Source organism: Thermobia domestica, chromosome 11, assembly GCF_964235325.1.
Source record: "Thermobia domestica chromosome 11, izTheDome1.hap1.1, whole genome shotgun sequence".
In the NCBI taxonomy this organism is placed as follows: domain Eukaryota; kingdom Metazoa; phylum Arthropoda; class Insecta; order Zygentoma; family Lepismatidae; genus Thermobia; species Thermobia domestica.
The window spans coordinates 206,379,945-206,400,627 of NC_137464.1; the positions used below are offsets into that span (position 1 = coordinate 206,379,945).

The 20,683-nt window shown below is 34.2% G+C and overlaps 1 protein-coding gene across 1 annotated transcript in view; it reads left to right on the forward strand.

The window, feature by feature from the left end:
• The window catches only part of LOC145664677 (uncharacterized), a 47,031-nt gene that overhangs the window by 20,548 nt on the left and 5,800 nt on the right, over window positions 1–20,683 (forward strand). The window contains exons 2-4 of the mRNA XM_081731532.1: window positions 609–893; window positions 9,863–9,991; window positions 17,284–17,350. Coding sequence (XP_081587658.1) covers window positions 651–893; window positions 9,863–9,991; window positions 17,284–17,350 — 439 coding nt within the window. The 5' untranslated portion in view covers window positions 609–650. The remainder of the gene's footprint in view (window positions 1–608; window positions 894–9,862; window positions 9,992–17,283; window positions 17,351–20,683) is intronic.

Here is a 20,683-nt window from a genome sequence, read left to right on the forward strand (position 1 = left end):
GCACTTGATGTCACTCAGGAGCCATTGCGGTTTCTTTTAGGCATTACCAACGTCTGCTACCAACAATAACTAGATTTAATTTTCGTCTTTAAAATAAGTATTGATTGTAATTTACTGATTAAAGATTTGATTATAGTCTTATTTTTTAAATTCAGTTACTAGAAATTCAATGAATCGTATGAAATTATCGTATACATACTGTAAATATCCTTTGAATTCCCAACCATGTCATCGTTTGTTATTCCACCACCTCACAACCCCCGAATATCAAGTAAATGGCCAGATATTGAGTTAAATTCACGTATGCTAAAAGGAGGTATTTATCTTACTAATACAAATAAATTTGTTTATATATTTTTGTGAATCTTATAATTTATACATATCTTAGATGCGTTCTAAACTTCATTTGCTGGATTTGATGCTGATAGGAGAAAAATCAATTTTTTTTTTTTTTAGCGGTTGTCAGGGTCCGAACATGGTGGGGAAAAGTGTGTTTTCATCTCCTGTGAGGTTTATTTCAATAAATATTCTGTGTGAATATAAGTAGAAAGCTTCATTTTATTTTAATTGTTCTATTTATTTATTTATTTTTCTTTTTCTCATTTCAGGTCGTTATTTTAATTTAACATTTTAGTAAGTTAATAAGTAGAATGGAAATATGGACTTCAGAGCAAGACATCTTGAGCGACCTGCAAAGTCTGTCGAATATAAAAGGCACAGAAGATGTCGAAGGATTTGCCATCGGAAGAGGAGAGTGTGTTCGAAAGGAGAATCCTGAACGTTTCTATAATTATCGTCCAGGTCTTTCAGATTACGATCGCTATAGTTCAGACGTTTCGGATGAAGAGGTAGAGGAATCCTCAGAAGTACAACAATCAGAAGAATCATCATCGGTACGTAATCATTGAAGTTTGTACATTTATTTCATTCGTAACTTACACAGTGATGTATATTGATAAGGAAACGATTGATTTTATATCACACAGTTTCCACTATTTGACCTAATCCTCTTCCTGACATCTTATGTTCTCCCTTGCTTAATCACTCAGATCTCACACATGGGCTGTTCCACAAATCTTGTACTTGGACATCTCGGTGTGTACCTTACAGAACATCTCAGATTCGACCCCAGCTCCCGCCATGTAGGCTTTTTGGTGGACGAACACCGTGTATATGTGTGTATATGTATATATATATATATATATGTGTGTGTGTGTGTGTGTCTGTATTGGGGGGGGGAGGGTACCTTTCTTGAGATTGTCCCATTTCCTCTTACTTTCATCATTATGCCATATCATCCATTTCATCATCACCGTCCCTGACTATTCAGTCTATATTGTATTTGATAGAGATGGAAGAATTTATGGTAGTGGAGTGGGTAGTGTAGTAGGATTGGCAAAACTTCTTTTTAAGAAGGCAAAGAAGTACAGAGGGTTATTTAAATAATTTGTTTTATTTAGATTACATAGGGATAGAAGTAAGTTTCTGTGGCTTTAAATCCCTTATCACAATGGGGTTTTAAAGGACAGGGCCTACAGCTTAAAGTCGGACCCGAACCACTACTCAGTTTGCACCGAGAAAAGCTATCCCTCACCCGGAAACAAACCCAGGACCCCTTGATTACAAAAGGCGACGAGTGTACTGACTCATCCACGGAGGACACTTGATAGAAATACATTGTACTGATCTTGCATACTTATGAATATTTTAAGAGTCACTGATGAAGCACAAAAAGATACACACCTGCACAAAGAAAATCGCTGTACAGCATTATACGTATTATTAAAATAGCGGACAATTTGAAAAAAATACAGTTACGAAGAATTTGTCCAAGTTAGTTCACTGAGTCATAAAATAGAGCGACGTTAATTTGCGTACCAATAAAATAAGTGATTCAAGTTGTGAATTATTAGTGTTCACTCTAGCTCTGAACCATTCATACAAAAAATTATATGCAGAAAATACTTTAGATTTCAATAAACCACTTAAACATTCATGTTTCTTGGGTTTATAATGTATGAGAAAAAATCTTGAAGGTGATGTGAGATATGTGGAAACGTCGCCATGATCTGCGACACTTTTGTTTTTAAACTAACTTATATGATTATTAATTATTATTATTATTATTAGTATTAGTATTTAATTTTTGCTTTAAAACATTGGTTTTGAAAAAACAAACTGGTTTTAACTTGCTATCCCTCCGACATGGTAAGCCGAAGACGTCTAGTTGTACACTTTATCACTTAGTATAGCATGATCTTTTTTTTTTTTTTTTTTTTTTTAATACTAATATGAATATTACTATTATGTATTTTATTACTTTTACATCAACTACTTTATTATTTTATAAGGATAGCATCTAGCACATTTTGTTACAGTGAGACAATTTACTCCTAGTTGTAAATTTCGTGCACCCTAGTTCCATTTACTTCATATCACTTTGAAAGCTCTTCCTGCTTCTGTCGTCAGTCAATCTCTTGCTCATTAACACTGGTGTCAAATAATTCACGTATTACACTCAGATTAGTGTTCTAACAAAATACTGACATCTCGAGTCAGTTTTAATCTGCTGTTAGATTGTAAAAATTCTTGAAGGGAAGAAAGAAAAGAAAAGCTGTCAACTACTGGACACAAACAGAAAACATGTGTACAAATTGAAACTAGTTACGAAACGCTTTGCAAGTTATTTTCGTCTTTGATTTGATTTTTCTTTTTGTAAAGAACCAAAAAGGTAGTATATATCGTATGCGATCGGTGAAACTTCTCCGATTGTGACCATACTTGGCATGTGATAGACCTGCATCAGCTTAGGACGCATCTGAAACATTATGCTGTGGGGCTACTGATCTTTGGTTTTTGTTATGGACCATCAGAGTTGACTTTCATAGGTTGCTGGGGAAAAAAGGGGGGGGGAGGGGGAAGGGATTTGGAGATAGTTTAAATTTATATATACATTTTCTGTTAGTTTAAATTTATATATACATTTTCTGTGTAAGAATTGGAAAAGATCACTACCAGGTTAAAATGACTCTGGATTGTAATGTTTTGTTAGAAGAAATCTAATCTGAGTGTACTAAGAGAAATATTGACATTGATGTTAATCATAATGAAGTTGGATGACGGTGAAAGCAGAAAGTTTTCAAAAAAAATTAAAATATACGTAAACAGAACGCGTAAACGGATGAATAAATTGTCCCATGGTTTCAGTATTTCATGTAAGATAGTGGAAAACAGGGTTAGATCCATTAGGGAATGGTGGGATGATTTCTGTGTATTCATATACAGTAGGACGTCGATAATCCGAACATCAAAAATCTGAACGCGGTCCCTAGAAGCCTTTTACATTTTGTTTTAGCGCTAGTGATAAACAAACAATAGGGTTGTTCGTCTGCCTTGTGAAGTCAGTGTTTTTACAAAAGCTCATTCATATGTAATAGTTTGTCATAAGATTACATACTTTTATTTTTATTTTCCCTTAGGCCAATGTAAGTTAAGTTTTAAGTGTGTTATAAGAACAGTGAAATTTAGTGTACGAGCAGGTTCTTCAGAATCATTAAATGTAAGTAGCCTTACGAACAGTATTGTAATTACTGTATGTGCTGTATAACCACTGTATCGATAAAAGAGCATACATACAGTATATTAAAGCCTAAATGACATTTTCTTGGTGATTTTTGAAAATCCGAACTACCTGTGGTCCCAATTACTTTAGATTTTCGACTTCCTACTCTAATTTTTTTCTTCTTCTTCTTCAATATGTCCCTTTTCCGTGTCGGGCGTTGTCAGGAGCCTTCCATTTCCCTATACATTTCTTACTTAAAATATCTTATCCTAATTTTCAGCCCTCATTTCTATGTATATTGTAGTTATTATTATTATTATTATTATTTATTTATTTTTTTATTTTTTTATTTTTATTTTTTTATTTATTTTTTTTTTTTACCGTAAACTGGATATACTTTGGCCCAAAGGAAGAGAAAGATTTGATTTCTTTCTATATGGTTATTATGTTTTCTATCAGTAAGAAAAGTTATGGGTCGAAGTATTACAACATTGAGAACACATGGATATTGGCGCTAGTGATTTGTTTCCAGAACGTGGGAAGCAAAATGCTAGCAATTATCAGCAGGTAAACATTTACCATATTTCAAGTGCCACAACTTTTGTTCATTGCATTAAAGTGACATATCCTGAATGCATAAGTACTGTAAGTAGAATATAAAAACATATTCGTTAGGAAGTATTGTTAAGCTAACGCGTTAATTGTTTGTTCGATTACGCACAAACTATTAAGCGTTTAATTCCGTGGGGTAACATTGGCCCATATTTTCTGTGTTGGTAATGACCCAATATTAAAGATGAAATGGTGTACAAGTGGTGCGATGTAATAAGGAAGATTTAACCCCCCCCCCCACTAGCTTCTAAAAAGGGATATTATACAGTGCCTGACTTGCAAAATTTTCTTCCTAAAACTGAGCAATATGGTGCCGGTAAAGTACTCTACCGCAATGAAGAACATGGTGCTCTTATTTTCGGATGTTAAGTATTTAGAGAGGTTTTCATTGAACGATATTTGTGTTTGCCTCTAAATTGAACAAAGTGATTTCACTCCTATGTTTGTATTATAGGTATTTTAATTCTATTCACAAATTTCTAGCGTTCTTTTATAGATGTTTCGTATTCACCCAAGTAGAGTGCAAATATTTTCATGAGACGATATTTCTTGTTAGATTGAAATTAAGTAAAAGTATTGATAATTTTACTAATGTGTTTATAATACCCTGTTCTTCTCTTCTGCTTCTTAAATACAGTTCTACAATAATACTTTCATGTATTAGTCATCTTGACAAATGGGCTAAAGTTACCCCAATCATGAAAAATCTTGCATGGCATCAAAAAGTTGAAACTATAATCATTTTTGGTTACACTGGGTGTTCACTGGTTTCAAAAGAAAGCCAAAGCATTGTACTTTAACAAGGAGAAATGTCATTAAATTACCGCCTTAATCTTAGGAAATATGATAATGAAAATTTTGGAACCCAGTTTACGGTAATGTAATTGTGTTAGGCGAAATAGTGTTGTTGATTCCAGTTACATTGAAGCAAACATATTTTTGAATTTCGCAGAAATAAGCATTATTTAGTGCCAACTTTATTGTGCTGTTGTATAAGCGAGAAGGTACAACTTAGTGGAGCTCTCACCCATAGTGCATCTATTGTACGTTCTATTCCATGCCATATGACTTAATGGTGGACGGTATTATATCAATATATATATATAATATTAAATCTTTTTTCTCTTTCTGGTTCTCTCATTTCCACTTGTATTTTTACCCTTGTAAATCGAACACGATAAACCCATTTCACTATTCGCCTCCTTTAGCATGTATGTTACGGAACCGTTGGACCTCAATTGAAGGAGTTTACCTAATTAGCAAAACAATAAGTTTATAGAAAATATTTAAAAGGTATTTTTGAACCTCCTTTAAGGTGCATATGTAAATCGAAATGAAATGACAAAAAACCAGCTCCACCTAAATGCTAAACTTGTTCAAAAGTTCATTTCAACCGGTGCAGCGGTTATTCTTTGTGAAAAATTTAAATCATCTTTCTTCCTTGGAATACAGATACCAAAATGTAACGATAGAAGGTCAAGTGGGTCCAATTTCAAAAATTCATTTCAAATAGTTTAGTCGTTTCCTTATTTTGGCCATTTTATGAATTATAAAAAGGAAAATTAAAATATTACAGAAATAGTCCATCCCTTTTTCACCTTGAAAGCGAAGTTTTCGAAAATACTGAATCAATGTTAAGTTATTTTTAATGAGTAAATTATAGCAAACTTCACTTTACACTATATATACTATGTATAATTATACGATATAAATTAAATTAAAGTCGTTACCTTCAGTTTATGTTGAATATATTTTTTACTGAAGTTTCAAGCACTATTTCTTTCCTGAGGTCTAAATCAGGATTAAACTTTTTCCAAGGGAGTGCAAATTCTTGAGATATTCATAATTCATTTTCTTTCTTCTTATACTAATAAATATTTATTTATATTTATGTATATAGCACCGAAAGAACTAGTAACCTCTTTCTTAAAACGTGCTAGTTTATTTTGTTTACTGTTGCCAGATACCTTCTCGCTTGTTCTTATGAAGTTGTACATAAAATCACCAAATGCTTAGTCTCAGATTAACATTTCCAGTATTTTCCTTTTTAAGTATCACGCTTGCAGCTTGAAAAGTGTTGATAATTTCTACATTTCCCTTTATATAACAATACAAATAAAATTGCTTATTTTTTACTTTATAAAGGACTTAAGGTCCGATAAACACGTTAACTTTTTTTTTTTTTTTTTTTTTTTTAAATCTCCAAGGCTCTGTGTAGTTATGAGGTAATTGCATGACCTCATTGACGAATTTTACATCCTTTAGGTATGCTGAAAATCATGTAAATCTCCGAATAACTCGAATAGATCTGAAGCGTCTTTAGAATCTTTAATGTGCTGTTTAATTCTAGTTTCGATATTACTTCTAGTCATAACTATGTATGTTTGATCACAAACGCGTCGATTTATAAGTTCCTGGATATAACTTCCCACTCACGAAATAACTTTTATATTCCGTTAGATGCTTTGAATGATATGCAGTATCCGTATTTTTGTGCCATCTTGTCTAATTTGTATGACACTAGGCCATAATGGGAAGGAAACGCAATTATTGGAATTCTTCGAATTTATATCGTTCACCTTATCCCTTTTGTAGATTTGTAGAGCTTTGTTGTTCCATTTTTTTAACGTGTTCATGGAGTAACCAATTGCTCCCAAATTGTAAACTTCTGGAGGTCTTGTAACATTTTCTTATTATGATACTATTTTATACACTCTTTTGAATCAATCTATCCAAATGTTTGCCTTAAGTTTTAATTCATATGCCAATTTTTCATATATATATATATATATATATATATATATATATATATATATAATGGTTGTATTAGATTTCCCATATGAGTAGGTATTCGTGTGAAGTTTTTATTAGCTCTGAAGATAATTATATATATATATATATATATATATATATTGAAATGATTATTATTTTCTAAGGTAAACTCTGTTTTAGTTGCATTGTTTGATTTTTTTCAGTAAGTTGGCCAGACCCTTTTTTAATATTATTTTTTAAAAATTTTTTTTCCTGTAAATCTATAATGTGTCATCTTTATACTTACAATATTGTACAAATTTCAACTTCCGTCTTAGCGTAAAAGACAATCGTAGGACGTTAAATTGGAAGATTTCAATTCCTTTCACACATTTAAACTTGTCTAATTTAAAATTTTTATTCATTGCTATATTAGCTGGTAGCAGAATTAGGGGACTACCCATTGCTTGGTAATCCATAAATTTGTCAATACAAACAAATTTGTTTCTGAAACATATTTTCAAAAGCTTTAATATTCCATAGGTTTTCAGATTATTAAATTTACTTGAATCCAAAACTGAGTACATTGAATGACCAAACTGATAGGTATTGACCTGAACATGTTGACTACATCTATGGTTGCTGGCTTTAAATTATCAGCATTTATCAGAGAATTGATGAAAATTGCAGGAACAAGTGCGAAATTTCTAAAATGCGGAATACCAATAACCTTTCGAAACAAACTTATCACTACTCACCTTCATTTCCCAATTATGCTGCCTCAGTAGAAAAAGCAGCATACAAAATACAAAATTGTAATACTAAAATGACTTTAGACAAGAATGCATATACACTTCAGGACACTTCATTTCAAATAGAAAAATTTAAAAGAAATCTAGCATGAAGAAATTAGTGGTAGATTTTTGAAAGCAATACCTATCAAAATAACCAATCACACTGAAACATGTGAAATATTGCATTCAATACTGATGCATAGAACGGAGGAAAGCATTTTAAAGAGGGTCGCAAGTGTTATGCAGGAAAAAATGTTCTTCTGTCTTCCTGACTTCTGTTTTCTCCCTACTTGACAAATGTTATATTGTTTTGCTTGGTGAATCCTTTTCCTTCAACCTTTAGAAAATCGATTAAACTTTTGCTTTCGCAAAGCTTTGCTTTCTTTTAAGTCCCAAACAGAAACATGATGGCAGAAAGTTTCTGAAAGTGTTGCTGCTAGCCTCTTATTTTAGATAGTGTATATTTACAACGAAGGGGGGTGCACGTGCACCTTTGCACCCCCTAAATCCGACTTAAATGTTGCTCCAAGCGACCTCAGATTTTGAATAGATTTATAATATACAATCTGCGGGGAAAGTACCTTGTAAGTTTGGAAAGACAATTATACGCTAATACCTAAATATTATGAAAGAAATAACTGTTCCATGATTAGAGATAAGTTTGAAATAACGTCAGACACGTGTTTATGCTGAAAAGCACCCGAAAACGTGCCATATGATCCTTTCCTATTAAAAAATGGACCTGACTCCAAATGGCAAACTTAACGATTGTCACCATGATTGCACTGTGCAGATAGATGTGGTTATTCGTTCATTACTCCTATCCAAGATACAGTGTTATTCCCTGTAGATGTTCTAAACGTACAGTGTATTTGCCTCATATTCTATATTGTAAATGCATTGAAAATGTAAGGTGACTTGGGGCACGATTTAATATTATTTGAACTAAATTTTCTCATCTGTTATTTTGACATATGAAACCATTTTAGGGGATAATTTAAAAAAAAAAATAAAAAAAACTCGTAAGTCGAATGTAATATATCTATGTATCACAGAAATACCCGAAAAATTGTTAGACGTAATAAACAGTCTGAATTATAGTAAATAAGGTTGATTTAAATCGACTAACATACGGAAAGTTAATAACATTTTAGATGAGTCTTGGATTACAGATAAAACCACCGAAGAAAAAAAAACTGCATATTGACGTGCCAAGTCTGCCAATCATATACAGTTTACCAAAATTCCATAAAATATATGTACCGTTCAGACTCGTAATTTCTACCCGTTTACAGAATAGCTAAATATTAACACTCTTGGATATGGAATAATACTAAAAAAATCAAATATACCGTTAACAATAGTTTTGAATTAAAATTTGACATCAATTCTTAGATAAATACCGATAATTTAAAGCTAGCATCCATAGATGTAATCGACATGTTCGGATCAACTCCTTCGAGTTTAGCTTCAAGTAAGGTAACTTACACAAATAAATTTAACGGTCTGGAAATCTATGGAGAGAGAGAAAAAATAGAAATATGTTTTGCAAACGAATTACTTTGTATTTGGGAATTAATTTTTTAAACATATTCCTGAGTTTGCAATGGGTAGCCTCTATATCCGCTACTAGCTAACATTGTAATTAATTACTGCGAAAGTAAAAATTTCAACGTTCGACCAGTTTAAATTTGTAAAACATATGTATGCAGATGACACATTATTAATTTAAAGAATAGAAGAGGATTTGACCAACTTACTGGAAGAATTTGACACAATATATCCAAATTCAAGTTTACTTTAGAAATTAAAAATAATAATTGAATACATGTTTTGAATATTAGTATCATCAGGGCCAATAACACATTTCATACTGATATCAATAGGAAACCTAATGCAATCGGTTTTTATACAAATGAAAAATCGGCATATCCATTAAAAATTAAAACAAATGTTTGAATAAATTTATTCTTGAGAGTGGATAAATTGTATCAGAAGAGGAAAGTATTATTACATGTTTGGGGACAATATATGGTTACTCCAGGAACCCAGCTAACCAAGCCCTGTTTCTTTTTATTTCAGAAGTTGCTAAGATATTTAGATTTGGAGATATTTTATTAAGATAAGTGATTTTCTGTTGTAGGAAAGTGAGAGTTCTGATAATGAGGAATATCCCAGGTTTTCCATGGGGAGAGGTTACTTACTGAATCAGATAAGAAGAAAGGATGCTAGTCGTGATGAATATGGAATAATAAAAATGCACCTCAGAAAAGTAAGTATAATTCAATTTACAGTTGTTTTTATTTTCTTGTGTGTAATGTAAATTAAATTGTAAGTCATATAACTATTGCATTAGGAAAAACGATGACTCAATGGTAGTATCTCACCTTTTTGTACCAGATCACTGATTCAATCCCATGACATGTGAGTTTGTGGTGGACAACATCGTATTGGTCCTTTACACCATCTCAGTTTATGAACCAGAATTACATGAAAACACCGTGCTTATGGGCTCTCTCGGGGTTCCCCCGTTTCCTCCTACTTTCTTCATTTCACCATTTCATTCATTTCTCATCATCACAGTCTCCTTTAGCCTAACCGGCATAACCGTGGGACGTAAAACTTAAAAGACTTCATTTCATTTTTTTCAGAATTACACGATTCAAAACTCTTGTTCTTTCTTCCTTTAAAAGTTATTCCAGGTTATAAAATTTTCTCCTCTGTACTCAGCGTTCAGTCAGGTTTTATCTTCATTTAAGTTATACGTAATTCTGAAACTAGAATGAGCTGCATTAAGCTTCTTAGATGTGAAGTACTGTCTTCTCGGGATTCTTCCGTTCTCTCACACCTTTTGATTCTATCAATTCTTTTATAATCATTCACTTTCATTAATCATTAGTCCTTTAATCTAATGGATATACCTTGGGACATTGAACTGTAAATTTCATATTATTTCATTTCAAAGCAATTGCAATACTTTTTTTTTTTTTTTTTTTTTTTTTTTTTGCCTTGTGCAAATCTTATTTTCTGGCGTAAAGAAGAAATTTTAAAACTTGAAACAGATTTCAGAGAAAGAAAAGTTGAATTTTTGAATTGTATGATTTTTGGTTCACCATATAAACCGGGATAATGTAAAGGAATAGTTACTATTCTTGCCAAGGAATCGGAAGACACCGGACTTGCCTCCCGAGGACGGTCATATTAACGCAGGTTTTTCAGTAATATTTCATTGTCAACATAATCATTATAATCATTATAATGAAGGCAATGATGCATTGTCTAAACTGTAACACAGATTAATGATAGTACGAGTTTGCTTTGTGCAAGTTTTATAACATGTTAATTTTTCTTCAGTTTAAGGAATCAAAAAGATAGACATTTATATAGTATCTGTATATAGTATGTCAAGGATTTATCCACTCCATTTGTGTATATTTTTCCGTCAGTTCTTAGTAGTGAAGCAACTACACACTGAACTTGTATGCAGCTGTAGTTTTCTGGATCACACTGAAGAAGTTGAGAATGATTTGACAAAATCGTTCGTAGCATTTTACAAAATTTTAAGTCGCTTACTGGTAAGATTTCAGCTTTGTAACATCTGCTTGAAATCTTAGCAAAAGAAAGTAGTTTCTGAACTTAAGTTTCCCGAAAACCTATGTTTTAGAGGTACAATTTGGGGATCTACCTGTTGGGAATGAAGATGACTCTGGAAAAACATTTAATGTGACCCACCTCAGGAGTCAAACCCAATACTCTCAGATTCCTAGGCAAGAGCGATTCCTTGGCAAGAGCCATTTTTTTTACACCGTCTCAATTTATGTTCTGACCCAGAATTACACTATTCGAAACCCCTTTCAGGTTTTAAAATTTCCTCCTGTATAATAGTCAACTTTTAGTCGGATTTTATCTTTATTTAAGTTATACGTAGTTTGAAACTAGAATGAGCTGTGTTAAGCTTCTTACACGTGAAGTACTGTAATTTCGCAGCTAATAGATGGAACAATGGTTATAATATTGAAAATGGAAGCGAACGAACCATCTTTATCCTACTATCCAGTCTATTCTGTGTGAGTCAATCCATTCTAAGTGACCAAGCATGTCAACTCATGCAGCAGACTTTTGTTCTTTCGTTTGATCTACATTCCCAAGTCAGAACACTTACTCGCTGTAAACACTGACTACGGAAGTTAAAACGCTCTTGTTAAATTATTCTGCGCATGTACGGTTTTCTTCTGATCATACATGCCAATATCCTCTGTGTGGGGGCAGGTTTACGACCGACATGCAGCACGACCTCGGGCTATCCGCCCTTGGTACATTCGTTCCTACAAGTATCTCGTTCGTGACGATTTTATGTGGCTGTCTCTCTACTTGCTTCAGTCTTGTGCTGTACCACCCTGGTTAATCACTGTTTCTACGTTCGATCGTTGGTGGCATATGCCAAATAGCACACCAGTCCCCAGAAATACCTGCAAGAGTTCGGAACGTTGCTTGAGCAGTACCCCGATTTTAATGTGTTGTATTCAGACGAATCTAAGGGTATTCTGTTGGCTGTGTCTTAGTCACCGATGAGGACAGCTTAGAATTCAGTCTGTCTCCTGTGTTCCATCTTCACTGCTGAATTTATTGCAGTTAAACTTTCTCTCGACCGTGCGCCCACGCTTCATTGCGTCTGACACACAATCATAGTCATACGTCTTGCAAATAAAATCAGAAAAATGAACACTGCTGAACAAGACTGCACTTATTTAATATAAAAACACATTTACACGTGACGTTTCGATCTTCTAGCCAAGATCGAAACGTCACGTGTAAATGTGTTTTTATATTAAATAAGTGCAGTCTTGTTCAGCAGTGTGTTTATTTTTCTGTTTTCATTGCGTCACTTACTGGTTTCTACAGACACTCAGAACGTTTTATTGAACCTGCAGAATGTCTTCAGTAACCACAACCTCGCTCCAGACATTCTTGTGAGATCTCATCAACCACAGCAACAAGATTGCCATTGTTGTCTGCTAGGTGCCAGGTCATGTCAGCATTCGCGAAAACGAACGTGCTGACACAGCTGCCAAGAACGCCGTCTTGGTCGCGGTTGCGTTGGAACATTGTCTTCTTCGCTCTGATCTCTATAGATATTTCTACATCTTAATGCTCTGTCATTGACAATCAGGCAAATGGAAATAAACTTCACACAGTTAAGCCACTTCTTGGAGATTGGCAGATATCGTCGCGCCCTAATCGCAGAGATGGTGCCTGGCGCGCCTGCACTGCAAACACTGCCATCTAGATACATAGTTATTTATATGCTGCGTGGTGTGAACTGTCCATATTTTGAAAAATATATTATTCCACTGAGTATTCAGCACATTCTTATCGAATGTCCTGAATGCTCAGAACTCACGGATTGTCTTGTACACTCGACCTTGTACTGAGGATGATATTAGTTTTAGGTCATGTTCTTTTCTTTATCGACACCTCTGACTTGCTCACATTCTGAGAGTATTTTAGTCCTTTGTTCATTTTAGTCTTTATTTTTCGCTGTTACAATTTTATCTTTTATTCTCACCGTTTACTTTTTGTTATTGTTATGTTTGTCATATATTTATTATTTTAACTCTTCTTTCTGGTTTTCATTTCTATTTTGCAGCACTTTTCCTGTTTCTAATATATTACTATGCTTATTTGAGTATTTTATTTCGAGCAGTCCGTGATTAAGCAGACGTGTCGATCATGACAGGGACACGTCCATATTCAACCATAATCATTTATTCATTCATTTCACCTTAAACATTTTCTGCCTGGACTCTAGTCAGTCCATGATAACAGCTAACTTCAGAAATTTAATTAGAAATGGTGTACTAGATTTTTGAATTACAGAAGCTCTGAAACCAGTCATTAGTAGGACCCTTGTCAGCTGGCCAAGCGAGCAGTACGCTGGTTATCCTTCTGTAGCCTTACTATAACTCTTTATACATACTATCTTATTAAGAATTTTCTCTTTAGATTTTCTAAAGAAAATCGAATTTTTTCTCAGCTCATTGGACTCGAGGTTCTGTCCCATGACACTAATTTGCTCGAAACTCTCACAACTCAGAAAATTTTGAGGGATTAATTTGTTATTCAAAATTCGCAAGAGTCAACTCTGGTAGGTCTATCATTAGTGTTGAGAACCTACTGAATTACGTATATCCCTCGCTAGAGTGCCATCTTAACTCAGTTTAGACTAAGCTATTGTTTCGTAGATACGGACTTGTATCAATCATACATTCCGTGACGAACCAGTATCAGCTAACCATCCTAGCCTTTATAACTGTAATGTTCCTGTACACGTAGTAGCACTAAGGATACGTATACAACATATGTTTGTGTTAGGTGATCGCCTGCTGTACTTCAGACGGGGTAGAAAAGAGATGTATGCTGAAACGGGAAAACGGAGTAGTAATACTTGATACCGTTTATTTCCTTTATGATGATTACATCATAGATGCATACACCTTGTCATTACTTGTTGTAGGATAATGTTCACACAGGAAAATATCTACTGTATTGGGCGATCAGAAAACGTAAGATCTGGAGTGTTATTATTTCGCTGTCGGATTAATTTCTTTGCAATGAAATTCAAGGTTTTAAAAAAAGAAAGTTACAGGACTACACAGATAATACTGAAGCCCAGTCTGGAACTATTTATAGGTGTAAAATGTAAGAACCTAGGCCACAACGCAATAGGCAACATATATATAAAAGCTGGAAAAATTGTCATATTCTGCTCAGTACCATGGATCGTTGTTACTAACTAAATACATCTAATCATTTTGAGCGTTTTATTTGTTTTGTCAGCACTGATTAACGGTAATAATGAGGATAATTTAAGAGCCAACTGTATTTCGGACAAAGTTGCAGCGTAATTTTTAGTGTGGTTCATAACTGATTTCATTAATTTTTTTTTTTTCTTCCTTAAAATCCAGGGACAGTATATATCGTACGCGATCTACAAAACTCATTCGATCTTGACCGAACGTGGCATGGAGGTTGACCTTTACTTGCTTTTTACATATGTGAAATATTTTCCTGTATAGATTTATAGCTCCTGAATTATAAGCCATCTAAGTTGGAGTTTGGATTGTACGCGATTCACCAATCTTCAACAACTTGACATAGCAGTAGATGTTGACTTGCTTAGGAGGCATTCCAAGTATTTTCCTGTGAAGATGTTCTGTTCCCTAGTTACACACTTTTAAATTTGGGGGTTGGACTTAGCCAGATGTTGTATACGTATAATTAGAACTAGAAGGAATTTTAAGTGCAAAATTTTGATTAAAAGGTGCAAATATGAAATGTAAATACGCAAACAGCACCGAAACTAATTACTTTATATTATAAGGACTCAAAATTCACTGAATATTAAAAAATCTTGGTAAAACAAGTCTCAGAACACAGTGTTATAGAAAATCCAAGTCCAGAGAAGGAAGCTGTTAAACCAGATAAAATTTAACATTTTTTTTTTCTTTAATTGAGGCTTCATATCCGGTTACTAAATAAGGCTTATGGCCTTAATCCGGGTTCGATTCCTGATGGAAGCTCATGTCGTTAGAATCCCACGTTAAGTTGTAGGTCCAAGTCTCATATAACCTCAGTGCTAAACGGAACATTGATGTCCAAATCAGTTAACCAATCCGGTTACTAAGTAAATATTTTTATATACAGAAGCAGTCAACAATACTATTTGGTGATAGCCGTGACTCGTCTGTTTGATGTTGTCACCTCGGTTTATTTTGTATTCAATAGCTTTCGCCCAACAGGATTGCATTGAAGCAAAGTAATGTGCGCTCGGTATTCCTTGTTTAATTATTATAGGAATAAAATGCGGAAAAGGAGCCAAAAGAAGTTAAGAAAAGTGCAAAAAGGTGCTTGCAATTTAAAAAGAAAAAAATGCAACGAAAACATAGATGAAAGTGTTTACTACGTAAAGTTTTCTTCGCAGGACAAACTAATATTGGTATTTTAATAGGATAAATAATGAGATACAGCACTTAGAATTTCTAGCTCTACTTACGATTAAGATTTCCTAAAATAATGGACGAAATCTTCCGCAGTTCCCCCCCCCCCCTAAAGAAATAGTTTTGTTCATAGCAACGGAACAAAGAACACGTTCTACAAAATGCTGCAATGGAATTGTAACATATATGATATAATTAATCCAGTATTTCATTTTGTTTCCTTCAAAGAAGTATCGCTTATGCCAATGCTACGCTTGGATAAATTTCTGGTTGCGCTTCATACGAATTTGAGAACGTGGAATCCAATGGAAGTATTGTTAAAATAGTCGTTCATGAAATCATGAGAAAAAATTACATCAGAAGTTGGGATATTAAGTTTTCTTTAACACCTTAATAGCTTTAAAAGCTGCATAATTATTTTAAAGTTGATACTTTTGTATAGGTCTTAAGCGCTGCTGCTCAGTAGGAAGAGCGTGGTACGTTTGTCTATTAATCGACCACTACATTTCGGTGAAACAAATAATCTTTTATATATATATAGCTTTTATATTTTTTCGTGTACCCAATGATATACGTGTTTTGAATAAACAGTTTCTTTTTACATTTTAAAACGTATTAAGTATCTAAAAATCATCTATTTAGGAAGGATCAGAGGTTTATTAAGACAGTGTTTATGATTAAGTAATGCTTGTAGTATTATATATGTATTAAGGAATTTCTTTATGATCACCAGTATCTGAAATGTAAGCAAATTTATATTCCAAATTTTCCTGGAACCCCAAGGACGTGTACGCTTTAACAATACATTCATTTGTATTTTGCACCCTCAAAGTAATATAAAAATTCTAGTTAAAAATTTATTCAAGCATAGTATGTTTACCGTTGACATGAGTAGTAGTTTTTTTTAAAGATATTGTGTTAGAATAACATGGAAATTTTCTAAGATTTCAATGTGCGTCTGTAATTGTCGGCATTGGGAGAAAACTTGTTAATTATTTATACCTCTTTTGCAATTTCTTTGTCTATATGTTTTATTATTAAATAAATTAATATAGTTCAGCTCCATAATAAAAAGTGAACGTTTGTTTCAAAAATATTGATGAATTTCCTCTTTATCTTAACGAGTGCAAGCGTTATATGCACAAGGAATTTTCGCAGTACTTAATTTTGTTTAAAAGTTCTTTCAGGAGTAGTTAAAATGCTGTTAGTTCAGAAAAAAAAAAGAATCATGGTAACCGAGCATAAGTGACGTATAACTTATTAAGGTCTTTTATATTCACATTTTTAATCCAAAATATCGGCTTGTACCGTTTATTTTATTAGGCAGATTGATCGACTGTACTTCGTGTAATCAAAAGTCTTAATGTAACAAAAATAATATTAGTATCCTTTTCGTGTTTGTTGTATTTCGACTGCATTACGTGATTGATGATACCAGTTTGTCTGATATCCAGACGTTTTTGAAGTATTGATTTGTACCTCACTTTTTAAAGAAAAATATCTTTCATTGTTAGTGATTTGTGTAGTTTTTAGGAAGTCTTAATTTTTTCTTCTTTCTTTTGTGTAGACTTTTGGCGAATCAGATTTCTCAAATGAGAGGATAGAACGGCGTTTCCGTAACCTTCCACCTCCAGGTATGTGAAATAAGTAATTTAATACTTTATATTTACTAAAGCGTTAACAACATACAGGGTTGGGCAGCGTTCAACTACCATTTGAAACTCGATAACTCTCGTCTCATGCAGACTGTATTGTTAATGAAAAATGTATCAGAAAGGCTTGCCATTACGTACACAGAGATTACAACATACATACCACAGTGGTTACAACCGTCAGTGTGGTCACTTTTTAAAATCACTTGACGTAGATGTCCGTTGCAATTCTAACACTCGCAGACTCTGTGATTGAGGCATTCCATTACACACACAAACATATCTCCCTGATAACGCACTGCTTCCTGAATTCTTCGTTTCAATGTTGCCATGTTAATTACTCATGTTGAGAATACCTTCCTGAAATATCCCCAAAGAAATAAATCACACACGGATAGCTGACTGGCCACTGAGCTGGAAGCCCAGTAATGCTTGCAAAACACGAGATCAGTTTCCGAAAACGTATACAAAGTAGCCATGGACTGGCGATGCGTGTATGCTGAACTCTTATTTTGCGAGATCAGCATTTAACTGTCCAGACGAAGTTTTCCAGCATATACACACATCACTCTGAGATTATTGTAACCACACACCCATTCACATCCTCGAATAAATACAGCGTTACGATCCCGAAAGCTGCAGTACCACACCACAGTGTCATTCTTTCGCTATAGGTGAGTTTCTGATGCAACGGTTGTGAATTCCGATCATTCCAATATCGCATGTTTTGTTTGTTCATAGCACCACACAACTTAAAATGACCATTAGGCATCATTCCTCCCTCAGTTTTGCAATCGCAGAACTTTTCGTAACTGACAATGACGTACTGACAATTACTAAATAAGCTGTATTTTGTGTGGGTAGTAATGGAGATCATCTTACAAAACAGACTGCACCGATTGTAATGACATTTATAAAGAAGCCTCATGCTTCATCGCAGAGCGTTTTGGACTCCGCTTATTTGGTCGCCTTACCTTTTCAATGTTTTCAGGGGTTTATACGGTTCTTTCACTTCAAGGCTTATTGTGGGTTACACAAGCGGTTTGTTTAAATTTATTATTATTGTGTGTCGATCACGAACACGACCATTACAGCCTACTCTAAAATGCTGCTTGAATTTCTTGTGTATAACTACATTTTCACAATTTTTAAAATAAATTTCCACAGAAAATGCACGAAGAACTGCTTACCAACGTTCGATCTCGAAGCAAATGACAAAGAATAGTACAACTAGCGCGGTGCGTGAGCAATCCTCATTGCAGGACCCACACAAGCTCGCAAAATGGTAGTTGAACGCTGTCCAATCCTGTGGAAGAAAAGAATTCCATCGATCGTAAGTCCACTAACGCTAGTGACAGCGAAAACAGACTGAGCTCGTGGTCGGCTAGTAAATAGATATTTACCGTAATAGTTATAAGAGTACAATATACAAGATGAGAAAAGAAACTCAGTTTTAAAAGTTCAATAATTTTAGTTCTAATTTGTCGATTTTATTGTTAGAAGTTTCACATTGCACATTAGAATGGTACAGCTTTAGTATAGTGTTATTAAAAGCCCACATATAACACTAACTAACTAACTCTATGGCCTATGGAACCCGGAGGTTCAATGCCGCGTTCACAAAAGCTCTCCACTGACTTCTATCCTTAGCTAACTGCATTTAGTTTCTATTTTGTATTCCAATCTCTGCGAGATCCATCTTAATATTGTCCTCCCATCTGCGCCTAGGTCTTCCTAATGGTAGTTTTCCGATTGGTCTTCCAGTCAAGACTTTGAAAGCGTTTCTACTTTCTTCCATTCTAGCTACATGACCCGCCCACCTAAGCCTCCTAGACTTGACGACCCTAACAATGTTGGGTGAACCATATAAATTATATAGTTCCTCGTTATGAAGTTTCCGCCATTCCCCATTCTCATTCCTCTTGGGTCCGAATATTCCGAATATTCGTCTCAGGATCTTGTTCTCAAATACTTTCAGTCTATGTTCTTCCTTCAGAGTAAGTGACCATGTTTCGCAACCATACAGAACAACAGGCATGATTATCGTTTTATATATTTTAAGCTTCAAATTCTTCGTCAGAATTCGCGACGACAAGGGATTTTGAACCGAATAGTAACACGAATTTCCTGCTTTTAGTCGGCATTTAATTTCTTCGTGAATATGATTTTCGTCTGTTAATATTGATCCTAGATATTTGAAACTATCCACTTTATCAAAAGTATTATTTAATATTTTAACGCGTCCATAATTTGCTGTATTCCGGTCCCGACGCACTTCCATGTATTTAGTTTTCTCTGCATTTCTTTCTATTGTTCTCTTATCATCCCCTATTAAATTTACATCATCAGCATATGCCATAACCTGGTGAATACCGTTCAACTGTAGGCCCTGGTTGCTATCTTTGATTTTTCTTATGGCGTATTCCAGCACAAAGTTAAATAATAATGGCGACAACGCATCTCCTTGTTTCAGGCCATTTTCGACGTGAAAGCTCGTGGACAAAAATTTTCCTACCCGGACTTTACTTTGGGATTCATTTAAACATATCTTAATCTAATTAGCTTTCTCGGTATTCCAAGTTCTGTAAGAACGTTGTATAATGTTTCTCTCCTAACCGAGTCGTACGCCTTTCTAAAATCAATAAATAGTTGATGTACCGGGGTATTGTATTCACACTTTTTTTTTTCCGAGTATTTGGCGAATGGTAAATATTTGGTCGATAGTTGATCGATTTCGTCTGAATCCGCACTGATAATCTCGAATAATTTCATCTGCGTATGGGGTCTGTCTTGCTAATAGAATATTTGAAAGGATTTTATAGGGTGTTGACAGAAGAGAAATGCCTCGATAATTATTACAGTCAGTTTTGTTGCCTTTCTTGTGAATTGGAACAATGATTGATTCTTTCCACCCTTGTGGCAATTCTTCCTTGTTCCAGACAAGGAGAATGAGTTTGTGTATCTTGTTCCAGAATTTTTTGCCTCCAGCTAAAATTAACTCAGCCGGAATTTCATCTACACCTGGAGATTTGTGTTTCTTTAATTTCTTTATAGCGGTTTCTACTTCTATTCGGTTGGGTTCTGGAATATTCGGTTCTGCGGTGTGTATCTCCTTTTCTCCACGCACACTAGTTTTTGGTTGCGTGTTAAGCAAATCGTCAAAGAAATCTTTCCATCTATTCCCACATAAAACACACGTGTTAAAATTCTTCATAGGTACAAATTTTGTCTACCAGTTTTTGGAGTCGTCTGGAAACACTCTCTACTGGCTTCAAGAGAATCATATGGTATGTCTGATAGACATACCAAATGTGT